A 27,549-nucleotide genomic window follows, 5' to 3' on the forward strand; every position below is an offset into this window, starting at 1 on the left:
CCCCACATTCACAGAGTCAAGAAATTGTTTCCAGCATTAATGGAGGCCTGAGGCATTTATTTAAAAACATGTAGTATTCACTCATATATACATTCATTTTACATTATTACATCTTAACATTCATCAAACACTAAAGAGTTTTTAAGAATTTCTCAAAGTCCTGTACTGAGGCTTTGGCAATCTCCTCACAGAATATTTCATCAGGTACAGACACAAACTTGTCCAGAGAGATGTAGTTAGGTTTTGTTGGATCATACTGTGCTCTTCCTAAATAGGTAAGAAACAAATGTCTTTCTTTGACTTTAAACAACCTTGTATTAAACACCTAAAAAAAAAAAAAAAGTCTTTAAAAACGTGCACTGAAAGATGACCTATTAAACTGTTTATTTGGCTGAAAATTTTGATTAGGCTAACAATGATAAAGTACTGACACATGCTCGGTAACTATGATAAATGCCACAGGCCTTAAACCATATAGCTTCTGCTAAAAAATGATGATTCAAAAGGGACTCAAAACAAACAGGACAATTATAGAGTAATTAAGGGCTATACTGTAGGCAAAGAACATTGGGTAATCCAGATGGAGGAGATGTTAAAACCGCAAATCATCTGGCCCTGCCCCAAAATACTTAACAGCAACTCTGGGGCCCACCGGTTCCCCAGGTGATTCTGATGACTGCCAAGTTTGAGAACCAAAGTTGGAGATCAAGGTCTATTGGCACCAAAAAGCTTCACGATCTGTGGAGCTTCCTTACTTTTGTGAAATTCCTGCTGCTCCCGCTCTCTGCTTAGTGTTGGAATGAAGGAACCCAGCCTCTGGGGAGCAACTGGGGAAAGCGGTCCTGCCGGTCTTGGGGTTAAAACTCAAGGAGTAGCATGAGCGGCAGCAACTTTAGAAAGGAGTCAGAAACAGGCCAACGAGAACTTGTTTTTTACAAGAGAAAATTGGCTTCATACCACGAAGTTTCTAAAGCACCAGCCAAAGATTTCAAGTCCACCGGTTCCCTCACAGTCCAGTCAGTTAATGTGTATCTTCCTTTTTTTTTTTTTTTTAAATGTTAGCCAGACCCCAGACCCCTACAAGTCTGAGAATCTCAATAAGGAAGTCCCAGTTCTGTAACTGGACTTCCCAGAAGCAAGGGTTTGAGGTGCCCAAAAGTCTGTTTTTTAAACAAATTATTTTGATGCATCCGGTCAAGTTCATAGTTTCTGTCCACCTCTGCAACCCCCAACTTGTTTTTTTTTTTTTTTTTTAAGATTTTACTTACTTATTCATGAGAGAGAGAGAGGCAGAGACACAGGCAGAGGGAGAAGCAGGCTCCAGGCAGGAAGCCCAACGCAGGACTCGATCCCAGGTCTCCAGGATCACGTCCCAGGCTGAAGGCCGCCCTAAACTGCTGAGCCCCCTAAGGGTCCCCTCCCCCGACTCGTTCTACTGACAACTCAAATGCCAGGTCTTAGATGGTAGCGCACCCTAGTTAAGAGCATGTTTTTATACCTAACTGCCAGAGTTCTAATCTTGGCTCGGCCCCGTTACCTGGGTAACCTTTGGACAGTCCTTTCATGCTTACATTGTCACCTGTGAAATAGGGCTAACAACAGTACCTATCTCAGATGGTGGCTGTGAGGATTAAATGAATGAATACAAGTAAAGCAGTGAAGACAGCTGGCACACAATGAGCACTCAGTAGCTCTCATTATTTCTATAATTTTCCTACCTCTTCTAAATTAACAGTTCTATATAAGGTACCTGGTTAAGACTCTAACACTATGTAAGTCAATTACATGTTAGGGACTTGTCTTCCACACTAGATTACAGATTCTCCAAGAATACAGATCATGTCTGATTGATTTTTGTATCCCCAAATCCGGTTATTAATTATTATTAATTACCTAACAGCCCAGGGGAAAACTAATCATTTTTGCGTTTTACTTGAAGACCACTTACTTTATGATTGTTCCATTAAGCCAAGTTTGTAGCACTGCATTTTTAATGAATACATATACAGTTAATGAAACAAAAGTTCTCTATTAAGGGCTCATTCATAGCGAAGTATGATAGGTAAATAAACATTGCTGTTTGTGAAGGAATTATACCAAATGCAATCTAGTTTTGAGTTATATGAAAGTCCTATTTCCTCCGCCTATTTTTACATCAAGAACACGTGTAGCGAACAGAGTAGGGAGGTCACTTTAATGAATTTCAACCTTCATTTATCCAGTGAATACGGAGGGTCTAGTCAGATGGCAAAAAGGAAAGAAGGATGACTTTGATTTAATTCAGTCATTCATTGGTTCAGCAAATATTTATCCAGTGCCTACTAAAAGTCCTGGTGTACTTCCAGACGCTGGAAATCCGGCAATGTATAAATCAGACAGGATCTCTGCCCTCGGAGAGTTAACATTCTTGTGAACAAGCAGATAATGTCACTTGCTAAAGAACAGGGACGTCTGATTAGCTTGGAAAATATAAAAATGGCTTTGGCACAACAGTAAACTATAACTGTTTTATACTTTGGTAGGAGATGATTACAATATGGCTTATTAACTAATGGATCTATTTATTTATTTACAAAGGTTTATTTATTTATTTGAGGGGGGGGAGAGGGAGAGAAAGAGAGATCGCGCATATGCGCGCACACACACACCCTGGAGGGGTCAGGGAGAAGGAGAGAATCCCAAGTAGGCTCTCCACTGCCACAGAGCCCAACGTGGGTCTCGATTCCAGAATCCATGAGATGATGGCCTGAGCTGAAACTAAAAGTTGGACACTTTAACCAACTGAGCCACCCAGGTGCTCCTAACTGATGGATTAAGATAGACTGTGAATAAAAAGTACACGTAGAACTGAAAGGACCCTTCGGGGAAGTGATCTTATTCCCAATTTAAATGGGAAAAAAAACACACTTGGGAATGCGTTAGATTCCAAAAGGCAGGATGAGCAGTAGGTAACAACTCTAGGGAAACAGATTCGTCCCTGTGTCTCCTCCGGAGATGGACATGTGTGCCTAGAAGTTGTATACTTTTCACAAGTGATCCCTCAACTCCATGTGTTAGGTATGTTGTTGATTTACAAGATGGGCAATAGAAATACGACCTTACTGCCAGTGTCAATCTCAGAACCAGTCTGTATTGGTCTAATACTTCCCAAACAGTAAATAATTTTTGCAGAACACCCAGAGAACAGTTCTGGGCAAAGGGCGATGACAGCTCTGAGAGGGCTGTGTGCTCCTTACCTGGGGGAACCTGACAATGAGATGGTGGGGAATGCTCATCACATTGTGCAGGTAGTCGAAAGTCTCAGTAAGCTTCCTTTTATTTGCAGTTAACATCTTGGGGACTCTGGTGATCATATGTTGAATTTCATTATGTTTAAAACCTAGTTCAAGACGATAAACCTAAAAGAAAGTAGAGTTGCTTGCATCGGGAATGGAAACATTCATCTTGGTAATATGCCAGAGGACACACTGACTCCTTTAAAATTTGAAACGAGGACACCAGAATCTGGGGACAGCTGTGCCAGGGTCCGTGGCTTCCTGCTCGTGGGGTAACCTGAATTTCAAGCCCCTCTCCTGAGAAGAACTGCTGACAGCCTGGGGATTATCACCAAGATCACCAACAGGAGCTGTCGTCACGATGAGACACAAGGATGGTGGATATGGAAAGCCTGGTCAGGCTGGCTGTAACAGGCCCTACACCACAGACCAGCTGTTAAGATTTTCAAAGTGTTTTTTGAGTCTCCACTCCCAGTCACACTCATTTACATGTTATCTGGAGAAACTACATGCCAAAATGCCACAGATGATAAAACTAACTACCCGAACGTGTGTTAGGTCCTCTGCTCCCTGAGCAACCCGCTGCTCTTACTACTCTGCATGCGCTGCCCCTACTGGGTCCTAAGCCCCATGAGAGCAGGGACTGTCACCCCAGCACAGCACATGGGCAGCTGCTCAATAATATTTCAACAACTGGACACGGAACACTGTAGGTTTTTAAATTTTAAATACTCCTACAGCTTTGTATACTAACTAACTACTCCGCGGCCTTGTTGTCTTGGGAGTGTCTGGTATGTCCTGTGACAGAGAGCTGCCAGTGGGCACAGTCTGAGGAGAGCAACATGTTGCCACTGGTCTCTTCACCAATGTCTTTTGGATCCAGCCTCCAAGACTCCTCTCCCGCCGAGGTGACATAAACCTGGGGTCTCAGACTGGGCAACAGGCGCAGTTTCCCGGTATCACCCGCCCCCTAATGCACTACTCTGGGATTACTGGTATCAGCGTCTGCAAGGTGATTCACGCCTGTAAGACCTGGGAAACGTGAACGTATTATTACCAAAAACTGCCTGCTAGGTATTTATTGTATCATTTCTTTGTCCATCTTTTTAGAAATGACTTTTTTTTTTTTTTTTAAGAAATGACTTCTTTCACAATCTGGTTTTAAGATGACAGAGCAAATTCCATCCTCCTCTTAAGCACGTAGAGAAAGAAGCTGATTTCTGAAAAGCTTAAAGTCGACCTACCTTCATGTTTTCTTTCACAGGCTCCAGGCTTCCAGTTAGTAGTCTTGGGAGACGAACGACCAGATCTCTAGTCTACAGTTATAAAACAATCCGTTATTACTATACATGGACATCCAACTAGTTTGGGAAAACAAGGCATTGCTAGGAACACAAAATGAAAATTTAAAATATGAGCCAATCAGAAAAAATGCTAGGAACCCGGAAAATACATAAACTTAATACTGATTGAGAAAAAAAACAAATACTGGAAATAAAATTTAAGGCACCAACTTGATGGAATATTATAAAATGATACAGCTATATATTTAACCAGTAGAGTAATTCATTCTTGTACAAATATACCTGGCATTTATATGGGCCAGGCATCTGTGAGAAACGTGAGATTTAAGTTACTAAATGTAGCTCACATGGAAATAGACAAATTCTCTTTTCTTTACCTTCTTCACGCTGAGTTCAAGTTCTTTCTGAAAAAATCCCAATCTGTTATCCAATCTTTCCACTGAAAAACTCAGCAAAAACGGCGCATTTCTGACCATCTGTGCAATCTGTGCCTTACTGAAATTTTTTGATTGTAGATAAGCCACTCTAGAGAAACAAACAAAAAAAACACAGTACCTATAATTAACATTTACTAATGTCATGCTACTTTCCACAGTAACAAACAAGAGATAAAAAACATTCCATGATAATGGCTCAAATATGGTTAAAGCAAAACAAGCACCCATCCAATTCTAGAATGGTTTCCCATTTATACTTGGAAACCAAATAATTTTCTAATCTAATAGATACTCTTTTTAGTTAATCTGACTTATTTTATTACTTGGTAAAAAAAAAAATAAATAGCTTCTATTTAAGAATTTTTTTTTGCTAAGAACAGAAAATCCATAAATTAAATTAAGAGATTCCAAAGACCCTCAAGCATGGTGGAAATCGAAAGAGGAATTTTTTTAGTTTAGCAAATTTACTGAGCATGTATTTTCAAAAGTAATTTTTACTGTGAGATCCCACCTCACACCAGTGAGAATGGGGAAAATTAACAAGGCAGGAAACCACAAATGTTGGAGAGGATGTGGAGAAAGGGGAACCCTCTTGCACTGTTGGTGGGAATGTGACCTGGTGCAGTTTTCCACTCTGGAAAACTGTGTGGAGGTTCCTCAAAGAGTTAAAAATAGACCTTCCCTACGACCCAGCAATTGCCCTGCTGGGGATTTACCCCAAAGATACAGATGCAGTGAAATGCCAGGACACCTGCACCCCGATGTTTCTAGCAGCCATGTCCACAATAGCCAAACTGTGGAAGGAGCCTCGGTGTCCATCGAAAGATGAATGGATAAAGAAGATGTGGTCTATGTATACACTGGAATATTCCTCAGCCATTAGAAATGACAAATACCCACCATTTGCTTTGACGTGGATGGACCTGGAGGGTATTATGCTGAGTGAAGTGAGTCAGTCGGAGAAGGACAATCATCATACGGTTTCACTCATACGGGGAATATAAGAAATAGTGAAAGGAATTAAAAGGGAAGGAGAGAAAATGAGTGGGAAGTATCAGAGAGGGTGATGAAATGTGAGAGACTCCTAACTCTGGGAAATGAACAAGGGGGAGTGGAAAGGGAGGTGGGGGGAATGGGGTGACTGGGTGACAGGCACTGAGGGGGTCAGTGGATGGGATGAGCACTGGGTGTTATACTATAGGTTGGCAAATCAAAATCCAATAAAAAAGTACAAAAAAAATTTTCCTGTGATTTCCATTATGCATTTTGTTAACAGCTAAGAAATTTCCTAAGTTTCTGGGAACCAAAATAAAGTAGTAAAAGTAGGTTTGACTACGAAATAACATTGCTGATTCTTAAAAGCTGTTTATAAACATAGTAAAAGGGAGTTTTATTAAATGTTTACAGTATACCAGAACATTATCTTGCTTAATTCTCACCAGAAAAAAACAAAATGCCTATGAAACTTCTATACTGTAAACCATCAGAGCTAATGTTTTATAAGTGACTCCTATTCCTTTAAGGGACTCAGACGACACGAGAGAAAAAACTGATAAATTTAACTATATAAAAATTTAAAATGCAAGGGAATCCCCCTAACTATTGACAAAATCAAAGTGGTAAGTATTAAAACATGTCACAGAGAAATAACTAATTTTGTTAAAATATAGAAGAATGCTTACAAAAGAAAAATACTTCATTTTAAAATGACAGAGGATATATGTGATTTATAGAAGAGGCGACGTAAATAGAAATTCAACATAGGAAAAGATCCTCCACACATTTCTGAAACAACAGCGAGGCATGGTTTTAATCTATAAAATGAACTGAAACCATGAAGTTTGATGACCCCGTATTAGTGAGGGTAAGAGGGAAACTGGCACTTCCATATGACGGTGGGAGTGTAAGCTGGAAAACCACCCTACAAAGGACAATTTGTCGCTATCTATTAAGATTAAAAATGTACATACCTTTTCACCTAGCAATTGCATTTCTAGAAACATATAGCAATTATGTTCCAGGCAGTTGGCAGCAGCAGAGCTGGTTATGTCAGACCGAGTCTCCTAGAATCACTCCTCCTCTCCCCTGTAACAGTTTGTCTATATTATACCAGAATGTAAGTCCCATGAAGAGAGACGTGTGTATGTTTATCCTTTGTGGCTCAAGTCTAACTTAGTGCCTTGCGTATACAGGAGCTCAAGTTGTTCAGTGTTAGGGAAACTTTTCCTAACTTAGAGACAAGGCATTGGACTCTGATGGTTCAAGGAACTGCACGGTTCACTGAAATGCAGTGAGGCTCACCATCAGTGTGAGGATAACCTGGGGGTGAAGACCAGAGGCAGCCAGTAAGGAGACTTACAGCAATCTTCATGTGAAATGGGAACCCGAGGTGATCTTCACAGTGAAGATTAAGAGAAATGAGTTAACTGATTTGAGAGACAAAAACAGAATTGGTAGGTGATATATTAACGTGGATAGTAAACGAAGAGGAGCCGAGGTGCCTGTGTGGCTCAGTTGCTTAAGGGTCTGGTCTGCCTTCCACTTAGGTCATGATCTCAAGGTCCTGGGATCAGGCTTCCTGCTCCCTTTGCCCTTCCCCCTGCTTGTGCATGCTCTCTCTCTCTAAAATAGCTAAAATATTTTTTAAAAAGTAAGATAAAAGAAGAGAAGCCAAAGTTAATAGCAATATTTCTGACTTGGGCAACAAGATGAGCAGTGATCCTACTCAGTAAATCTGGAAATACAGGGAAGAACTGACTTAGGTGGGAAGTAGGAAGGATGATCACTTCAAAAGGTGAACTTAGGGACGGTCCCAAAGCCTAGCAGGACTGCTATCTCACAGATCAATGCTATCTCATCTCCCTGTATCGATTCTCACAGATCTAATCAATTCTTTAAATGCTGAATGAATATAAAGAGGTTTATGGAAGTGCTTTGTAAAGAGGAAAAAAAGAAACCACCAAAATAGCCAACTTACGGAAGTGAGTAAGCAAATTATACAACAATGTGCCAAGAGGATGTCAAAAGTTGCCCAGAAAATTAAAACAATCCACAGAAGTTCAGACTTTCATAACTCTAAGTGCACTCCCAGCCATTTAGCCATTTGTTAATGGCTTAATTTTTTTTTATTATGGTTTCTGAAGAGAAACAGTTAAGTATTGACTCAGCAATAATTGAACACATAAAAATGAGAAGTTGAGCAAAAGAACTATTTTAGATACTTAACCTTGATCAAAGAAAGTCCGTAACCAAAAAAAATTAACATTCATGTTCATTATCAGCTGATCATTAGGCAGCAAAGTCTTAAAAATAACTTACAGACAGACACATTTCCTTCATAACCACTTCTTGGGTTATGCAAAAATCATTGTAAAAGCCCCACCTGGTCTTAAGATTTTCAAGGTCTTCAGAGAAAATAGCATAGTTTTTAGTCAGGTATGTTCCCAGCTGGTTATCTTCTATACCCAAATCTTTAAGAAACATGAGTATTTGCTTAATGTCTTTTTCAAAATCCAGTCTCAGAAGGAGGTTGGCTGCTTCTGGATGTTTTTCTATCTTTGAGAGATCCACTCCTACAATAAATTACACATACTGTTTGGCTAGGTCATTAAACATCATACATAAAAACACAAGGAATTACAGATGAAGATCAACAACCCGCCCAAAAGAGAACTGAGATAGGCCAATAGAAATTTCTAAATATATTTAAACTAAACTGGTTGCAGAAACAAAATTAAATGAAAATGAAGACGTAGTATTTATTTCAAAGTCACATATAAAGGAAAACAGTGCACTCGGGGCTAAATTCCTACCCAGAACAAATTCACTGAATCATACTGCCCTAGCTAGGATCATCATCTTAATCCATGGTTTCTTGAATATTGTGTGAAGGATGCTTATGAGCCCCTAGTGATCTCCACAGTAATTGCTTAACTCGTAATTCTGCCGTGTAACAAACCCTTTGAATAGTTACTTTATTTGATGTCGTCATTTCCTTAGTCATAAGGATTATTTTCAAAATATGCTTCTGATCCCCTCCAGGTGGGGGAATAAAAATAACTCTATGTCTTCTCACTATAATCTCCGGGCCTTCAGCATGGAGACATGTACCTTGAAGGAGCTCAAGAAATCCTGTGTGAGAACAGGTGAGCATATACAGCCCTCAAATAGATAACAGAGAAGAAAGTTTACAGTCTTTAACCTTCAGATATCCTTATAATCTCAGGCAGTCTAAGAACGTGAGATAAGGCACAGGAGAAAGCAAGTTGTTAAAGTATTCTCTGGTTATGAATATAATTAGATGGCAATGTTAATTAGGCAGGGAAACAAAGTAACCTGTAATTAAAAATTCTCATTAAAACTGAGCATTTTATTCTCTCATTTTTTTCCTCTTTTATCTGATTAAAAGAAAAACCATGAACAGGAAAGGGCTATTCCTTACCTTTAGAGTAAACATTTGAAGATAATGTAAAACCCTAAGGTAGACTTAAATTTTATAGTCTTAAAAATATTTCTTCAGGTGCAAAATAACTCTCAAACTGATTTCCGGATGTAACTTTAAAGTCTTAAATATAAGAGCAATGAAATAAAAACATCCTTTCTTTAATGGTATACACAACCAGAAAAATAAATTATAATTTCATATATTATTAGATCCAAACATAATTCTAAACCCAAATTTGATATTAAACAGGCATTGATATAAGATGATCGTGAACAGAAAAACAGATTACACAAACACACATACAGAATGGAGACTCGAAACAGATCCAGGATCAACTAAATAAATAAAATAAAAAATTAGCATATGATAATAATGGCACTTCTAATTAATGGTGAAAAGATGTACGATTCATCACGACATAATGGGACCACTACCTATACATTTGAAAAATAAATGTTTCCATTACTACACTTACCATGGTGAGCATGATGTAATGCACAGAACTACTGAATCATTATGTTGTGTATCTGAAACTATATAACGTCAATTATACTTAAACCAAAGAAAAAAAATCCTTCCGTATCTGATAGAAAATTTTCAGAAAGATTAAGAATCTAACTATGTACTAACTCTAAAACTACTGGAAGAAAACAGTGTTAAAAATATTAAGCTTTAATACATAAAAATATAAAGCCCAGGTACGGCTTTCTATAATAAATATATTTGCACAGAAAAAGGTGGGGAAAGCTATTCAACAGACTGGTGACAGGGTTACCTTTGGAAAGTGGAAACGGGTATGAAAAGAAGGTGAGAGTTCTTTAACACTTGCATTATTCACAAGGAGATGGAATTCTGTTATAGTTTAAAAATAATATTAATAACAAGTCAAATTATTGGATGGATAGATAAAGACAGAAACTAGTTCCAAGAATCTGTGATAAATGTGGGAAGGGGTGCTTTAAAAATAAAGGGTTCAGACTTCAAATTTACAGCTGACATGTGCTGAAGTGCCTTGCTCAGCATGAGCCGTCACACCCTGACTGTGCTCAAACAGAAATCCTGAAAAGCTGCTTTTTAACAGCAATAGGAGAGCAGAATCTCATCAGGAGAGCACACTGCTGTCAGCACAAATCACATGGGCTTCCTCAAGATTTCATTAACTTGAAAAAATAGTCACGGAATTCCTACTATGGACCAGGCACTTCTGTCAAGCTCTGGGGATATTAAACGAGTAATACACGCCTCTAACTTCTGGGTGACCGCAGTCTAAGTTGCTTTTACCGCTTAACTACAATTATTACCACGGTGTTCGCTTACGGTCACACATATTTTGTGTATCAATCAAGGTCTGGCGGGCGACAGATTCCGCCCCGGACCGTGCGAACAAAGAGAACTCTAATGAAGGGACTCGACACAGTCAGTGAGAGTCGTGGGAACGAACAAGGGCACCCCTGGTGCTCCAGAGGCAGGGAGCACAAAGTATTACCTGAGCCCAGGGGGCCTGCAAGCCACTAGGAAAGGGCTGCTCAGTGGGAGCCGTTGTCATGGAGCATGGAGCCAGGCAGTGACAGGACCCAAAGCAGGGAGGGAACAGGGGAATAAATACTCCCACCTGCCCTCGCTCCTGTCCTGCAAGGGCCTCCCCCTGGCCGAAGCTGCCCAGAAGCCAGCTGGCAAGGGAGCTCTGGTGCATAGAGGCTGACCTCCTGGGATACAGGGGAGGCAGACAAAGGCAGAAAAGACATCTGAGAAGCAGACAGGCAGCAGGACACTTGAGTCCTCACAACTACTCCCTGCCAATGCAACCATGGCTCCTCCAACGTACTGTCACTTAAGTGACTTCCCAGATGTGCTGTTGACGTGTCAACATACAGATGAAGGAGTGGCTGAAACATATTCCCAAACCCTCAAGTATGCTGGAAATTATCTCAAGGCAGGGGCCACGTCTTGTATTTATCTTGTACTGGCCACAGCACCTATCCTAAGGCTGGGGGAAGCTGCTGCAGAAGGAAGGGGACTGCCTCTCCCTTTGCAGATGTCATCTTTCTCTCCGCTTTGAAACCACAGAACACTTTGTCTTATGTGGCACTTCCCATTGGACCTTTCGTCCTTGCAGCCCAGTTATTCCTTAGTATATTTAGATGCCTCTGAAGACAAAGGCCATTCCCTGCACATCCGGGCAACTCACGCAGGAGCAGGTCAGTAAACAACTGTAGTACTGTTATTAGGGCTAGAAAGGAACTGAGCCCGGGGTGATGTGAGGCCCAGAGGAGGGTCACTGAGGACATCTCAGAAGTTGCTGGAACTAAGTCTTCCAGTTGTCAGAGCTGGAAAAAGGAGGGAAGGGGCAAGCAGTGAGGTTGAAAAGGGAAGCAGGGGCCAGACTAGATAGAGCTGTGACATCCCGGGAAGGCTCTGAAGGATTTCCAGGAGGTCACTGACAGGGTCAGCCCGGCATTTTAGAAAGAGAACTAAGCCAGAGGCTGCAGTGAGGTGCTGGACAGAACAGGAGAGGACTGAGTACAGGTCTGCAGTGAGATGGTGAGATGGCTTGGCTGCCTTCAGCCACCCGGACCCACGCGTCCCCTCCCAGCCCACAGGCTCAAGCAGTCACGGAGCGGGCCAGGACAGAAGAGCCCATCCACGCTAGGGGGACAGTGGGCTCCAGGAGGAACAGTGGGGGGCAGGCAGGGTGGAGGAGGAAGGAGTTCCTGATCTGGTAGGGCTTACTGCAGAAAAATCTGTCCTGACAGGCAGGCTATTGGAAGTGTGGGAAGATTTGGCCCTAGAAATAAAGAAAATGAATCAAAGGAAAAACAAGAAGTATTAGCGACTATGGAAAAATGAAACGTACAAGGAAGGAAAACAATGCCAGAGAACAGCAGCAAACAATATTTATAGTCATAATATAAGGCTGGCTGATGATCCATCTAGAAATTGTTAACCATAACTATAGTGGGCAAGTTGAAGAGGGGAGAAGTACATGTCTACCTACGAGAGGTCAGCTAAGGTCTAAAACCCATGAATGAAGCAAGGGCACTATGAACAGTTACATAAACAGGGTTAACTACAGACCCGAGGAGCGTAAAAGTTGAGAGCTGCCCGCGGGAACGGCATGGAGGTCAGGAAGGAGAGTATGGTTTTTCACGAAAGGCCTCTTCCCACTATGTGACTTCTGTTCATCTTGATAAAAACTACAAATGCTGATTTGAACAAAGTGAGGCAAAAAAACAAAGAAGAATACACTCGAGCACCCACAGACGGTTCGGACTCACCTAAATGCACTAATTTCTGCAGAGTCTCGGAATGATCCACGTAGTCTCGGAGGGTGAACGTGTCTGGGGGCAACGGAGGGTCTGCGACGATCTGAATGGCCTCCTCCTCGGAGACGGGCTGCAGGGGAGCCAGGGAGGGCAGGTCGTCCAGAGCTGGGCAGGCGCCGGACGGAAAGACAGAGGCCGTCAGCTCCCAGCCCGCCCTACCACGACGCCTCTTCCCGAGCTCGCCTCTCCTTAAATCTTTGGGTCACTTTAGAATTACATGTCTGACAAGTTCAACATCTGCCTTCTGAGAGGTAAGGTTACGACTCTAGAGAAATCAACCACTGTTGCTCCAAGGTTAGAAATCCGGTGGTAGGTTTCCCCTCGTCAGGAGCAGGTCCTACACAAAATCCCTTTCCACCAACAGGTAAGAATGCTAAAGACCAACTCACCTTCAAGTATGTTTTGAGACAGATTCTACTGTAGCTTGTTAAACTGGCCCAAAGGACAACATATTCTACCAGCCAGGTTTGTATGGGTTAAGGTCATTACACCCTGAAACGTCTTTCAGTGCAATGCCCTCTCCTCCAAGTTACTCTCAAGCTTTTTGGGATGTTCTATTTGTGTTCTTTTTGGTTTGCTGATTGTGGAGGCTGTCACACTACCAGACAGGTTTGGCAAAATTCATAGGACTCTATGCTCAAAAATGACGACTTTTACTTGGATACAATTATATCCTAATCAGGAATACAGTATTAGGATAAATTAGACCCTAAAAAAACCTAAATTACCACCTGAAAAAATTTTTATAGAGAATCTAAGTAATAAAGTATTAAGAAAGCAACTCTTACACATACATCTGTAACAAAATATTATATACATTAATCTACAAACTTTTTTTTTCTCAAGTAAGTGGATAGAACTGGCATTGTTCTCTTATTAGCCTGGTACAAAGTATGCCTTGAAATGGGCTAACACACTATTAAGAGTTAACTTGTTCCAAAGGGGACTTTTCTGGAAGTTCAGAATTACCTTCTAGAGACAGCTCAGAATCAAGGCTGGGTATCTTTTGTGTCTTCGGTGTCTGTTCATTCACAGAAGGAAGCAGAGTACTTTGGGCAGAACCAATCTCCTGCCTACTTGGGTTGGCCGACTGGGAACTATTCCGTAAGGAGGAAGTCCTGTAAGCCTTAAATCCCCACTGGAGAAAGCAATTGCCAGAGGACATCTGTGGCTGAGCAGAAACGCCACGCAACAATGTTTTTCCTGCTCTTGGAAAACGTTTTCCCAGTTGCATAGCTGTAACAAAGCTACTCAATTTAACTGAATTGAACCATCTGGGTATCTGACGGGCTGACAAAGCCATTTTTCTTAAAGTAGCCTATAAAGGAAATACATAACCATCAACAAAGAGAAACTTACTTAAATGTTTAGAACAGTATTCAAACAACAAAATGATAAACTGGAAAATCTTTTTTTTTTCCAATTAAAAGATGTTTAATAAATTTAGAGGATTAGAACAATCAAATGCTTTTTAGCACAGGAAAAAAACCAAAAACAAGGCAGTCCCAGTTACAAACCAAAAGACAGGAACTTCTCAACTAGAAAAATAAAGATTTCTTTATAATTTAAAGCAGAATCACTAAAACTTGTAAATGTTTAAACTACAGCTGAACCCCATAATCCCTGTTAAATTTAGTATTTAAAGGAAGTAAGGGAATGCAATTAAGTGTTCTTAAAATTTGGTTTGAAGAGGGGGTGCCTGGGTGGCTCAGTGGTTCAGCGCCTGCCTTGGGCCCAGGGAGTGACCCAGGGGTCCTGCGATCGAGTCGCACATTCGGGCTCCCTGCATGAAGCCTGCTTCTCTCTCTGCCCCTCTCTGTCACTCATGAGTAAATAAAATCTTTAAAAAAATTTTTTGGTTTGAACAGCATTTAAGAAACAGATTGTTGATGAAGACACTGAATTATCCAAATGCATTTTGTTTATACGTTACTCATAAATAATTCTACGTTGTCCTAAATAATCAGTGTCCTAGGTATTATCACTGTTATCTAGAAGATTGTTTCTTGGTTAATCCTCTGGGCTGAACTGTTGATTATTTTGGATAAAGCTGTTCCTCAGAAGGGAATTAACAAAACCAATTCTGTCAAATTCTGTTTTTGGCTGTAGAAAAAAAGAAAAAGAAAAGCCTTCAAAAACAAAAGGTCAAAACTAGCAAGCAAAATGAAATGACAGAAATACATAAGCAACGAGCGATGAATACATAAATGTTTGGCCAAAAATGCAGTTTTTTAAAAAGATTTTTTATAAGGAAAGGCTGTTATGACGTTAAGCTCCAGGATTATGAAGAGATTTTATATTTAGCTTCATTAGGAGAGATTTGATGTTATAATTTTATGTTATGTTAAATAAGATAATCCACATAAAACATAGCATGGAGTCCAGCCTATAGAAAATGCTCAACACATGTTGGCCATTTTTATCATCGTTGACTATACATCCAAATACGAAGGGAGTATTTGCTGCTCAATTAATCGTAGCATACAACGTTTTGATCTGTTTTTCTGCTTATTGGAATTCAGCTTGTTTTACGCTCAGAATTAGAGCAGATGATTGAGGGTCTGTCTTCCTGGAGATTTGGAATTTAGGGAAGTCTCCAGAAAGATTCCTGAAAGTCAAAGGCTCACTGTCACTCTGGAGTGATTTTAGAAAGGAAGTAAGTTTGCACAACAGCCTCCTGGGGTAGATGCTTCTCGCTAAATCCTGGCGGGAGATGGCAGCCAGGCGTGGGCCTTTCCCGCAAGCCCGCGACATCCCGTCTCTGCAAAGTCAAAGGGAGGAAAGTGGAAGCCCGGGGGCCTCGGCGGCGCGGCGGCCCACGGCCGGGACGGGGCGCGGTTCCCAAGGTCTCGGGCGCACCGAGGGGTCCTTGTCCCTGTGCGCCGTAAAACACTGGACTGACTTCTCAGGTTTCAGAGCAGACTTCGGAAATCTCCACGGACGGCGAAGCCTTGCGGGCTCAGATGAGTGCGCCTCCCATCTGCCGCAGGGGGCCCCGCATCCCGCCCGCATCCCGCCCGAAACCCGTGAAAGGCCTTCGCGGGGGCAGCCCGGTGGCTCCGCGGTTAGTGTCGCCGTCGGCCCAGGGCGTGACCCCGGGTCCCGGGACCGAGTCCCCGTCGGGCTCCCCGCAGGAGCCTGCTTCTCCCTCGGCCTGGGTCTCGGCCTCTCTCTCCCTTTCTGTGTCTCAGGAATAAATAAATAATATATATATATATACTTTTTTTAAAAAGGGCTTCACGTGCTTCTCCTGCCCGGATCCTGTCGCATCATCGCTTCGTTGCTGGGTGTGCCCCTGCGTGGATGGATTGTTCGCTCACCCCCCCCCCCCGGGCCTGGGTCACCCCGTGTCTACGTCACAGCCCCCGTGCCTACGTCACCCCGCGGCCTGGGTCACCCCCCGGCCGCCCCGCGACCCCCGCCCCGGGCCCCGAGACTCGCCGGCTGCAGCGTGCGCTGGCTGCAAGTGGCCCCGCGGCCAGGACACCAGGTCGTCGGTCTACGCCGCGGCCACGCGGCCGGGGGGAGGCGAGGCGGCGGCTGAACGCGGTGCAGCGGGCTGGAGGGTGGGCGCGGCGCCGTCGGCCCGGGGCAGGCAGCCGCTCGCCTCGCCGGCCCGGGACCCCGCAGGCCCCCCCACGCCCGCCGCCCGCCGCCGGGAACTTCCGCAGGAAGCCCGCCCCCGCCTCCCTCCGCCGCGCCGCTGCAGGCCCCGCCTCGCTGGTCGGAGGAAAGAAACCGGGGTCGGGGCCGGGCCGAGCCGAGCCCGAGCCCCCGGGCGGCCCCCGCTCCCCGCCCCCACCCCCACCGCGCTCTACCTGTGGCGGCCCGGCTCCCGGTCGGGCTAGGGTGCCAGGCCCCGCCCTCCCGAGGCCCCGCCCCATCCAAGACTCCGCCCTCCGAAGCCCCGCCCCCGCGCGCTGCGGCCGGAGTGGGCGAGACCATCCGCGAGGCCCCGCGGGGGGGGCGGGCGGGCGGCGCGCGGCGGGAGGAGGCGGCCCGGGCCCGCCGCTGCCCCCGCCCCGCTCGCTGCCCCCCGGCGCCCGGCGCCTGCGTTGGGGCGGCCACGGCGGGGCCCGGGCGATGCGGCTGGCGGGGCGGCAGCGGGGGCCCTGCCGGCGGCGCCCCCCGCCCGAGGTCGCGTTGGCGGCGCCCCGACCCCGCCCTCCCGCGCGCGTCCCTCCCGGCCGCCGGCCCCCGCTCGGCGCCAGTCGGGGCCCCGCCGCCCGCCCGCCGCCTGCCCGCGCGCCCGCCCCGGGGTCGCGGCCTCCTGGGCCCGGGGCCACCGCCGCCGCCGCAGGACGGGGAGGCGCGCCATGGCGTCGTGCGTGGGCAGCCGGACCCTGAGCAAAGACGACGTGAACTACAAGATGCACTTCCGGATGATCAACGAGCAGCAGGTGGAGGACATCACCATCGACTTCTTCTACCGGCCGCACACCATCACCCTGCTCAGCTTCACCATCGTCAGCCTCATGTACTTCGCCTTCACGCGGTGAGCCGGGCGCGCCGCGGGCGGGGGGGCGGGGGCGGGTCACCACGGGGCGCCCCAGCCCCGGGACCCCGGGCCACCTCCCGTGCACCCCTGTGAGCACGTCCCGCTGCGCGCTCAAAGCCCCGCGGCCCACGGCGCTTCCACGCGCCTCCCCCAGGCCCAGGCGCCCCCGGGACCCCGCGCCGTGGTCCCCCCGCGTGCCCCGCGCCACCGGCCGTGCACAGACTGCACACGTGAGTTGCACGACACCGCCTTGCCCAGGCTGCACCTCCGCTGTGCGTGGCACACCCGCCGCCTAGCGCAACCCTGCCCCCAGCCTCAGACGGCACCGGAACGCAAATGAGGGAGACATGCGTCCAAGCTGACCTTTCCCCTTCCAGCCCAGGCACCTGTCGCCTCTTGGGCTCGTTGCTACACAGACACCGGCCCGCACTACCTGTCGTTCGTGCTGAGATGATGTATCATCAGGCAATTGCAGCAGCGCCTGGCGCGTAGTAAATGCTCTGCAAGTGATAAATAAGACACGTAAGTCTCAGTACAGCACACTCTCTCCTCCCCGGAAACACACACACACACACCCCGACACGTATAGCCACATGCTCCAAGCCCCCCTGATGTACACTTGCACAGGCCAGCTCTTGATACTGACATCATAGGACTGTACTCACTGACACGTGGCCCCTCACCCCCAGCCCAGGGAGCCATTCCATCCCAGGAGCATGATCACATGCACACCGTGGGTCCTCCTTACAACGATTTGTGTTTTCCGAAAGAACCTCTTTAAAGAAACGAAAGGTATGCCTTCCACACTCTTAACGGTTTAAAAGATCAACCCAGATAGGTGTAGCTTTGGAACCAGGCTGCTGGCTTCAGGTGTCTGTTATGTCCACCACGGTCGCGCTCCTTAACCTTTCTCTGAGCCTCAGGATCCACACTTGTAAAATGCGGATAAAGCACCTGCTTACCTCATACGGGTTTATGAGTAATAAATGAACGTGTGAATGCACATAGCGGAGTACCTCATTCACAACGCACAATTAACGTCAGTCACTTCTCTCAGTATTTTTATCCAACAATCAATGGTTCTCATTCCAGGTCAGCAGAAAATGTACAGAAGTGTATTGAGTGGCCACAGGCATTGGAACTTCTGGTTATTAGTAGGTGGGGATTAAGGTGCTAGGTGTGTTATGACACATAGGACAGCACTGTTTGAGAAAGAATGAACTGTCCCCTAGACAGATGTTTGTGTGTGCACATGTATGTGCAAGATCTATACACACACATGCACACATGCAATGCCAGTGGTGTCTCTGTTGGGAATCCCCGCGGTCTTTCAGATTTTCATAGAACTTAAATATCCTCCTACAGCTCACTCCTTTCTTATTTCCACAATCCTTTTGACTCTTGGTTCTTATTTTGTGTTTATCTATTTTCATAAATCTACCTAAAGCTGTAAAGCATAAGTAACAATCTTAATGGTTGAGGGATACAGCAACTATTATTGTAAAGTCTTCTGCTAACTCTAGTGGATATGACTAGGCCTTGCCATGGTATCCAACCAAGAATGTATTTCTAGCCCTGCAGAAAACTCATTCATGTCCCTACTTTTGGTTATTCTCAAATACTTCATTGGTCATGCATGTCATCTGATTTTACCACTCAGTAGCAGCGTGGCCACTTAATTTTGCTAGGCCTCAGTTTCCATATGTATGTACAATGAAGACACCTAATCTAATAATACTCCATAGGATTATCTTTTATGAGGGTTCAGTTCATTTTTTTTTAGGTAATCTGTGTTTGGCTCAGTGCTTGCCAGAGTAAGTGCTCAGTAAACATTAGCCATAACTATTACGTCATTTCATTGTACGCTAATACCTTCTAAATTACATCTGTCATTGAGCGAGGATGAAGAATGCTCTATTATTGAGAAAAAGGATGAAGACATTGAGATAGTGGACATTGCTTTGCTTGCATAACATACATATCTGTTGAGTATTTCGGTTTAACTTCCTCTCCTGTGTGGGTCGACAATGGTGGAATCAGTGTGGGGATTTCTTTGGAAGTAAGACAAGTAATCGTGATATTTTATTCTAAATAACGAGAAGCAAGAATGGGCGGTTCGTTTCAGTCTTTTATCTTTAATATTATTCTAGGCCCTCTAAGAATAGATCTCTCTTCCTCTTTTCTGATACAGAAAGTCACATTGTTCCGTCATTTCCCTGTTTGGCCAAAGCAGTTGATAAATTGCAGCAGAGGTTATGAATTTTAACAGTTTGTCAATAGTCACACAAGAGGAATAATCTGAACCTCAGACTGTGACCTTCTACAAAAATGATAATCATCTTATTTCTTCCAATAATTTCATAAAGAAAAACCATATGTTGAACTCATTAATAACAAGTTTTACCTTCTATAAAATAAGCACCACTAACATGTGTGGTACTTACTCATTTTTTGTAATGAGTTGTGCCCCTTTATAAAGTGGAACATCAGTGATCACTCTTTTTCCATAAAGATGGAAGGTAACCACTTCTTACATGAAAATGATTCATTATGATGCTCTTCTGAAATGATTGTCCCCGGTGCCTTATTAATTATTTTATAACAGAATTTTAGTTGGATGACCGTTCAGTGCAGTTCCTTCAGTAAAAGTGAAAAAGTCTGTTTTCCAAAGACGAGCGATGTGAGGGGACAGGAGACAATACTTTTGGGGTGCCGTATTACTGGTCGAGGAGAAACCGTAGCTGGGTCCTGTCACATGCTGCGGAGACACAGCAAGAATTTAGGATCGTGAGGGATTAGATACCACGTGCAGAAGTCTGAAACAGGTTTGGATTTGTCAAGTAGTTCTTTTGTTGGATAGCAACTAGGCTAAGTCACTGTTAAATCATGGTGTTTAAATCTCCTATCTCTTCCACCATCAATAAAAATAAAGCTGGGGGCGGGGGCGCCTGGGTGGCTCAGGGGTGGAGCATCTGCCCTTGGCTCAGGGCGTGACCCTGGGGTCCTGGGATGAGTCCTGCATCGGACTTCTGGCATGGAGCCTTCTTCTCCCTCTGCCTGGGTCTCTGCCTCTCTCTGGGTCTCTCATGAATAAATAACATCTTTTTAAAATATAAAAATAAAGCCGGGTGCCATTGAGTCTTCTCCCTAAGCTCATTTTGCCACATTTTATAATCAGTATTTTTTTTTTTAAGATTTTATTTGGAGGGGGGCAGAGGGAGAAGCAGACACCCCGCTGAACAGGGAGCATGATCCCGGCTGGACCCCGGGACTCCAGGATCATGACCTGAGCCGAAGGCAGACGCTTACCTGACTCAGCCACCCAGGCGCCCCTAGAAAGTATTGTTACAAGATAAGTGCTTCGACAAATGCCCTGGAAGTTTGTTGGGCCAGAATGGAGCAAGGAGAACCTTTGTCTCAGGCTCAGAGTATAGTTACTGGGGTGCTTCGTGTTTACTGTGCTTTCAGAGATTGGGCAAACGTGCACATAGTGAATGGCCCTCATTTCGAAAACAAACGTTAGATGTGGAAACACCAGGATCTGCTAATCCCGTTCCCAGCAGCCCCTCCCCTGAAGAGGCATGTGGCCAGCGGAGGGGCCTCCAGCTGAGGGCCTGGGTGCGGGCCGAGCGCTCGCGGCCCACAGGACGCGGCCTTCCTGCAGCCCGCCGCTCCTCAGTGCCCATTGGTCTGTGCGTGCTGGCCTTCTCCCTGGCGGGACACACAAGGCAGACGTGGGCGAGATGGGCACAGGCCTTTGGCGTATCCGTTCTCACTTACGTGTCCATCGTGGCTTTGACTTCGTTTCCCTTCGCCGAATTGGAGCTCTGATCTTCGCCAGCTCCGAGGCTTGCTTCTTCTCACTTCGTTCGGCCTTGCCCCACCCCACCTCGCGGAGACCCGCCAGCTTTCCCGGTTCTTGCCCTTTTACAACATATAAATCCCATTAGGAAATGTCTCCTCGTGCTGCTGATTCTGTTGTCTGGGTTCTGCCTCCTTTATGTACGTCGTGTTCTTCGTCCCCCACTAACACAAGGCCTGGCTGTCCTTGCTTCTGGCACCGGCTGTGTTTGGCGATGTCCACGGTGGCCGCGTGCCGGGCCCCCAGCAGGGGAACGGAGCGTGTGCTAGGTGCTGCCTCCGGAGGGGTCCGGCCAGCAGTGAGCTTCACACTTCTCTTCCCCACTTCCTACTAGAATCATATTTCTCTTTGGATTTAAGTCAGCATCTTCCGTGTCCCTCCCTTACATTTATGTCTGGCGTTTTTAGATCCCTAATAAGGTCGTAAACGTGCTGGAGGGGAAAATGTCCCCTGTATTTCTTTGGGGTCTTCTGTAGGAAGCGGACTCCCGGGTGACTTTGGATGCTTTTGGTCTTGATAGGGCCTTGCCTCCGAGGAACCAGGTGCCCGGGACTGCTCCCTGGCGTTCGGCACTGCAGGCAGGACTCTGTTAGCAGGGGTAATGCTGTTAGCCTCCGGATACAGCCCGACTGCTTCCCGAGCGCCCCGCTTCACGGAGCTCAGCAACTCAGCGGGCCGGGTGCCGGCTCCCCGGTGGGACCCAGTTTGCTCTCCCGGGGCCTCTGCAGCGGCCAGGCCCAGGCCTCGGCTCGGCGGGGACGGCGTGCTCCGGACCTCACCTCGCTGCCGGCTGCCCTCCACACGGCTGTCTGCGTGACCTGCTCAGATAAAGTCGTGACCCCATCTGTCCCCTGCTTACCGTCTGTCGCGACCCGCCCTCACCCGCACGGGGTGGCGGCTGCACTCGGTCACCACGGAGTAGTCCTGCTTCTTCAGCCTTTCCTCCCGTGCCCCTGGCCCCTGCACGCAGCCCGCACCGGGCCCAGGCTGGCGGTCCTCTGCGCCTCCTGGGCCTCCTGTCTACCCAGGAGCCCGTGCGCCCTGTACCGCCCGCCTGCACGGGGCTCCTACCTGGCCGCCTTCGTGGACTGCGCGGGAGGGTGTTAGACGCTCTGAACACCTGTTACCAGCGTCCCGTGGCCCCTGTTGGGGGGGAATATGGACTAGATCAGCTTCCGAGGCAGGTCTTCCATGTCTTCCTTTTAAAGATTTAGTCATGAGAGACCCAGAGAGTGAGGGAGAAGCAGGCTCCCGCGGGGAGCCGACCCGGGTCACGGCCTGGGCTGGGGCTGGAGGCGGGGCCCAGCACGGAGCCCCGGGCCACACGCAGTGAATGCCCGCTGCCGAGGGAATCCAAGTACAAGCCATAATGCAGCCAGTGAGGGCTTGAGACAAGGAGGCTCCTCTCCTCTCCTCTCCTTCGGCTTGAGACAAGGAGGCTCCTCTCCTCTCCTCTCCTTCGGCTGATGCCCGTCCTGATTCTCCGCAAGGGTCCTGCCTGCTGGGAAGCGCCCAAGCGCCCCTCAGAGGCCGCGCGCGCCCCAGCTGACAAGCGCCTCCTCACCTGGGATTCCGGTTTCCACACGGGGAGGGGCCTTAGCAGGGCCCGGCCTTCTGCCCATGACCGCCCCGGTGTGCGTGCGGCGGTCTCAGGGGCTCCTCCTGAGGGGGGGGAAGGGGGAGGGGAGGGGGGGAGGGCAGCCTGGGGCGGGGCAAGGGCCCGCGGAGCAGGCCTGGCGTCGGCCGCTCGCCCCTGAGCACAGAGTTCGCTTCAGTCCCACCGAGGCCCGCCCGCCCAGGCGTTTTCCGGGTGCGCAGCTTCCCTGCCTTGGGGACGTTCTCTGTTCTCGCGTGAGCGGGCGGGACGTTCTCTATTGTCGCGTGGGTAGGCCCCCACCGGTTGCAGCGCGTCCGACCCGCGGACTTCGCGCCCAAATATCCGGCCGCGGGCAGGGGAGCCGCCTTGGTGGGCTCTAGGCACAGGCCTGCCTCCCCGTCACGGGGCCTCACCGCAGCCTCAGCGGAGAGTCGCGGAGCTTCACCGGGGCCTCACGGGAGCCTCAAGGAGCGTCACCGGGGCCTCACCGGGCCTGACCGGAGCCTACCGGGGCCTCACCGGGGCCTCACCAGAGGCTCTTCGGAGCATCGCAAAGCCTCAAGGACCCTCAACGGAGCCTCACCGGTCCTCCCGGAGCCTCACCGGAGCCTCACCAGGGCCTTCCGGAGCCTCACCGGAGCCTCACCAGGGCCTCACCGGTCCTCACGGAGCCTCACCAGAGCCTCACGGAGCCTCACCGGAGCCTCACCGGGCCTCACGGAGCCTCACCGGAACCTCACCGGGCCTCACGGAGCCTCACTGGAGCCTCACCAGAGCCTCAGCGGAGCGTCGTGAAGCCTCACGGAGCCTCACGGGGACTCACCGGAGCCTCACCGGAGCCTCACCGGGGCCTCACCGGGGCCTCACGGAGCCTCACTGGAGCCTCCGCGGGGCCTCGCGGAGCCTCACCGGGCCACACCGGATCCTCACGGAGCCTCACTGGGGCCTCACCAGAGCCTCAAGGAGCGTTACCGAGGCCTCACCGGAGTCTCACGGGGCCTCACCGGGGCCTCACCACGGCCTCACGGAGCCTCACTGGGGCCTCACCAGAGCCTAAGCGGAGCGGAGCAGTACCTCAGCGGAGCGTCGTGAAGCCTCACAGAGCCTCACCGGGGCCTCACTGGAACCTCAAGGAGCCTCACCGGGGCCTCACCGGGACCTCAATGGAGCCTCACGGAGCCTTACCGGGGCCTCACCCAGGCCTCACAGAGCCTCACCGGGGCCTCACCGGGACCTCAATGGAGCCTCACGGAGCCTTACCGGGGCCTCACCCAGGCCTCACAGAGCCTCACCGGGGCCACACCGGATCCTTGCGAAGCCTCACCGGGGCTCAGCGGAGTCTCAAGGAGCCTCACCGGGGCCTCACGGAGCCTCAGGGAGCCTCACTGGAGCCTCAGCGGGGCCCCACCGAGCCTTACCGGGGCCTCACCGGAGCCTCAAGGAGCCTCACCAGGACCTCACCGGAGCCTCACAGAGCCTGAACGGGGCCTCAGCGGGGCCTCGCAGAGCCTCACCGGGCCACACCGGATCCTCACGGAGCCTCATTGGGGCCTCACCGGAGCCTCACGGAGCCTCACCGGGGCCTCACCGGAGCCTCACGGAGCCTAACCGGAGCCTCACAGAGCCTCACCGGGGCCTCACCGGGGCCTCACCAGGACCTCACCGGAGCCTCACCGAGGCCTCACTGGAGCCTCACAGAGCTTCAGTGGGTCTCAGCGGGGCCTCACCGGGGCCTCAGCAGAGCCTCGCGGAGCCTCGCGGAGCCTCACCGGGGCCTCACCGGGACCTCAAGGAGCCTCACCGGGGCCTCACAGAGCCTGAACGGGGCCTCAACAGGGCCTCGCAGAGCCTCACCGGGCCACACCGGATCCTCACGGAGCCTCATTGGGGCCTCACCGGAGCCTCACGGAGCCTCACCGGAGCCTCACGGAGCCTAACCGGAGCCTCACAGAGCCTCACCGGGGCCTCACCAGGACCTCACCGGAGCCTCACCGAGGCCTCACTGGAGCCTCACAGAGCTTCAGTGGGTCTCAGCGGGGCCTCACCGGGGCCTCAGCAGAGCCTCGCGGAGCCTCACCGGGGCCTCACCGGGACCTCAAGGAGCCTCACCGGGGCCTCACAGAGCCTGAACGGGGCCTCAGCAGGGCCTCGCAGAGCCTCACCGGGCCACACCGGATCCTCACGGAGCCTCACGGAGCCTCACCGGGGCCTCACGGAGCCTCATGGAGCCTCACCAGAGCCTCAGCGGAGCGTCGTGAAGCCTCACAGAGCCTCACCGGAGCCTCACCGGAGCCTCACGGAGCCTAACCGGAGCCTCACAGAGCCTCACCGGGGCCTCACCAGGACCTCACCGGAGCCTCACCGAGGCCTCACTGGAGCCTCACAGAGCTTCAGTGGGTCTCAGCGGGGCCTCACCGGGGCCTCACCGGGGCCTCAGCAGAACCTCGCGGAGCCTCACCGGGGCCTCACCGGGACCTCAAGGAGCCTCACCAGGGCCTCACCGGGGCCTCAGCGGAGCCTCAAGGGGCCTCACCGGGGCCTCACGGAGCCTCACTGGAGCTTCACTGGAGCCTCATGGGGCCTCACCGGGGCCTCACCGGGGCCTCAGCAGAGCCTCGCGGAGCCTCACCGGGGCCTCACCGGGACCTCAAGGAGCCTCACCGGGGCCTCACCGGGGCCTCACCGGAGCCTCAAGGGGCCTCACCGGGGCCTCACGGAGCCTCACTGGAGCTTCACTGGAGCCTGACCAGAGCCTCACTGGGGCCTCACTGGGTCCTCACCGGAGCCTCACCGGGGCCTCATGGGGCCTCACCGGGGCCTCGCGGAGCCTCACGGGGCACACTGTGCCACCGCCTCAGCCAGTCCTGGGCCCCGGGCCTCAGGGCGCCCGCCGTGTGGCAGGAGCTGTGCTGGGCCCCGCGGCCCCCCGAGGCAGTGACCTGGGCTTGTGCTCGCAGCCCCCCCCCCACCCCCGGCGGGCTCCGGGCGCCCTGCCTTGGTGCTGAGCCCGCCGGCCCGTGTGTCCCGCTGCACCCGCCTCCTCCGCTGGGCCAGACTGAGCCAGGACTTCCGCCTCGGCGCCCCCGGGGCCGGGCCCAATGCCAGCTGTAGGGCCTGCGGCTGCGGGGCAGTGGGGACAGCGGGGATGGTGGGGCGGCTGCCGCAGGCCGTGTAAGAGCGGCCTCCTTCCCTGCAGGCGGCAGGGCGCTGGGACCCCGTCCTTGGGCAGTACCCCGGGCGCCCCCGGCCCTGCGCCTGCGGGTACCCGACCGCGCCTCTGCGTCGTGGAGGCGCCGGTTCCCTTCTGATCGGATATAAAGCTGCCGACCCGCAGACCCCGCTGCTACTTTCCTCAGGTATGGTCGCCCTTTTTTTTCTCCCTGAAACGGAGCCACCCGTTTGATCCTGAAAATCACTCAAAATTTACAGAAGCGCAGTTTTCTTGGTTTTCTGTCCTTGATTACCGACCTTAGGTTTTTCCGAAGGTAACAGTGATACATTTTCAGGCATCTTGACCACAGTAATCTGAAGTAGAGCCCGGTTTGCTGGTTCGCGGTAGCCCTGCGTTCGGTGACATCTTAATCAATTCACTGTTTTGGAAAGAATAATGGACGTGCATTGCTTGAAATTCGAGCCACACCAGAGGGCATGGGGGGAGGAGGAAAGCGGCCTTGCCCTCCTGGCTGCATTTCCAGGCAGAGCACAGCCACCGCGCAGGTGGCAGGTGTGCACAGGTGGCAGGTGTGCACACGTGCCACACGTCCTGTGCTCGCCGCTCTCAGCTTGTCATCGCACGACGTCTCTTGCTCTGTAGCAGCCGCTGTAGAAGGACTTTCTTGTGGTTGCCTCCAACTCCATTACAAGTAAATACATTCGGTAAATTATTTAATCAGTTCCTTTTGGTGGACATCTATTTAGCTGGTTTCCATTCTTCTGCTAAATACAGATAAGGCCACAGCGGAGCACCCTGTGCATACGTGATTTTATTATGTAAACGAGGGTCAGCCGGCGGGCTAAGTCCTCCTTTGGGAATTGCTGAGTCGCTGGGTGTGTGTCCTGATGAAGTTAACATGTTGCCACACTGCCCTCCCCGGAGGTGGTTTCAATTTAAGCTGCCCTGGCATCGGGGCAGATGACCTGTTTGGATTTTTCCTCATACCTGCTCCCCAGTCACTGAACTTTTACCTTTGTGGTGGGGACGTGCCGCGTGGTCCCCCGGGGGTGTTCTGATTTGTCTGTCTCTTTCCACCAGCGACACCGAGCATCTTTTCACTTGCCTGAGAGCCGCTGCATTTGTTTTTCTTTGTCTATTTGTTGTTCTTGATGTTAATCGATTTTGCGGGGAGCCCCGCATACTAGGACGGCAGCTAACTCTGCCTTGATCTAAGTTCCACGGTTATCACTTGTCCTTTATGGATTTCTGTGTCATGCGGACTGACCAGTTTTTGTCCTTTATGATTGCTGGGTTGTGTCATATTGTAGAAGGGCCTTCTCCACTCTGAGGTGGTTGTGTTTTGTTTTTGCTTTTTAACACATGGTTTTTGTTTTTTGGGGATTTTTTGTTCTGCTTTGTTTCGTTTTACTTTTCTTTTTTAAGTGGTCCAGAGTCTGTCTTGGTATAATGTCAGGGTTACGGAATCGACCTTCTTTCCCGGACAACAGTGACTTGTTTAGGCTTTGCTTTTATTCTATTTGTGACTTACAAATGTGTGTCTTTCGGACTCTCGTATACCTTCCCTGTACATCTAACACGAGTCCGATAGATTTAGGACCACATCATTTTTTTAGGAGCAGCTTGGTGTAGGGGAA

At 49.4% G+C, this 27,549-nt stretch overlaps 2 protein-coding genes across 5 annotated transcripts in view; one reads left to right on the forward strand and one right to left on the reverse strand.

Moving 5' to 3' along the window:
- Positions 1-36: 36 nt before the first annotated feature.
- Positions 37-16,645, reverse strand: MTERF3 (mitochondrial transcription termination factor 3). Of its 3 annotated transcripts, none has more exons than XM_055303387.1 (8): positions 16,602-16,645; positions 13,753-14,101; positions 12,736-12,888; positions 8,399-8,588; positions 4,957-5,104; positions 4,520-4,591; positions 3,237-3,398; positions 37-325 (listed from the first exon to the last, which is right to left on the reverse strand). In XM_055303387.1, exons 2-8 carry the CDS (start codon positions 14,084-14,086, stop codon positions 131-133), a joined length of 1,254 nt encoding a protein of 417 aa, XP_055159362.1. In that variant the 5' UTR covers positions 14,087-14,101; positions 16,602-16,645; the 3' UTR covers positions 37-130. The 3 variants fall into 3 exon arrangements, with proteins under 3 accessions (XP_055159362.1, XP_055159361.1, XP_055159363.1); XM_055303386.1 differs by lacking the exon at positions 16,602-16,645 and adding an exon at positions 16,225-16,432; XM_055303388.1 differs by lacking the exon at positions 16,602-16,645 and adding an exon at positions 16,004-16,089.
- Positions 16,646-16,994: 349 nt separating this feature from the next.
- PTDSS1 (phosphatidylserine synthase 1) overlaps positions 16,995-27,549 on the forward strand; it is a 54,085-nt gene continuing 43,530 nt past the window's right edge. Inside the window, exons 1-2 of one of the 2 annotated variants that reach the window (XM_055303371.1) lie at positions 17,140-17,278; positions 17,659-17,803. Coding sequence is in view for 1 of the 2 variants with exons in the window: in XM_055303370.1 (XP_055159345.1) it covers positions 17,100-17,278 (179 nt within the window). In the remaining variant the exon portion in view is untranslated. Of the gene's footprint in view, positions 17,279-17,658; positions 17,804-27,549 lie in introns of both variants that reach the window. The other variant, XM_055303370.1, reaches the window with a different exon arrangement.

Source organism: Nyctereutes procyonoides, unplaced genomic scaffold (assembly GCF_905146905.1).
Source record: "Nyctereutes procyonoides isolate TBG_1078 unplaced genomic scaffold, NYPRO_anot_genome, whole genome shotgun sequence".
Taxonomy (NCBI): Eukaryota; Metazoa; Chordata; class Mammalia; order Carnivora; family Canidae; genus Nyctereutes; species Nyctereutes procyonoides.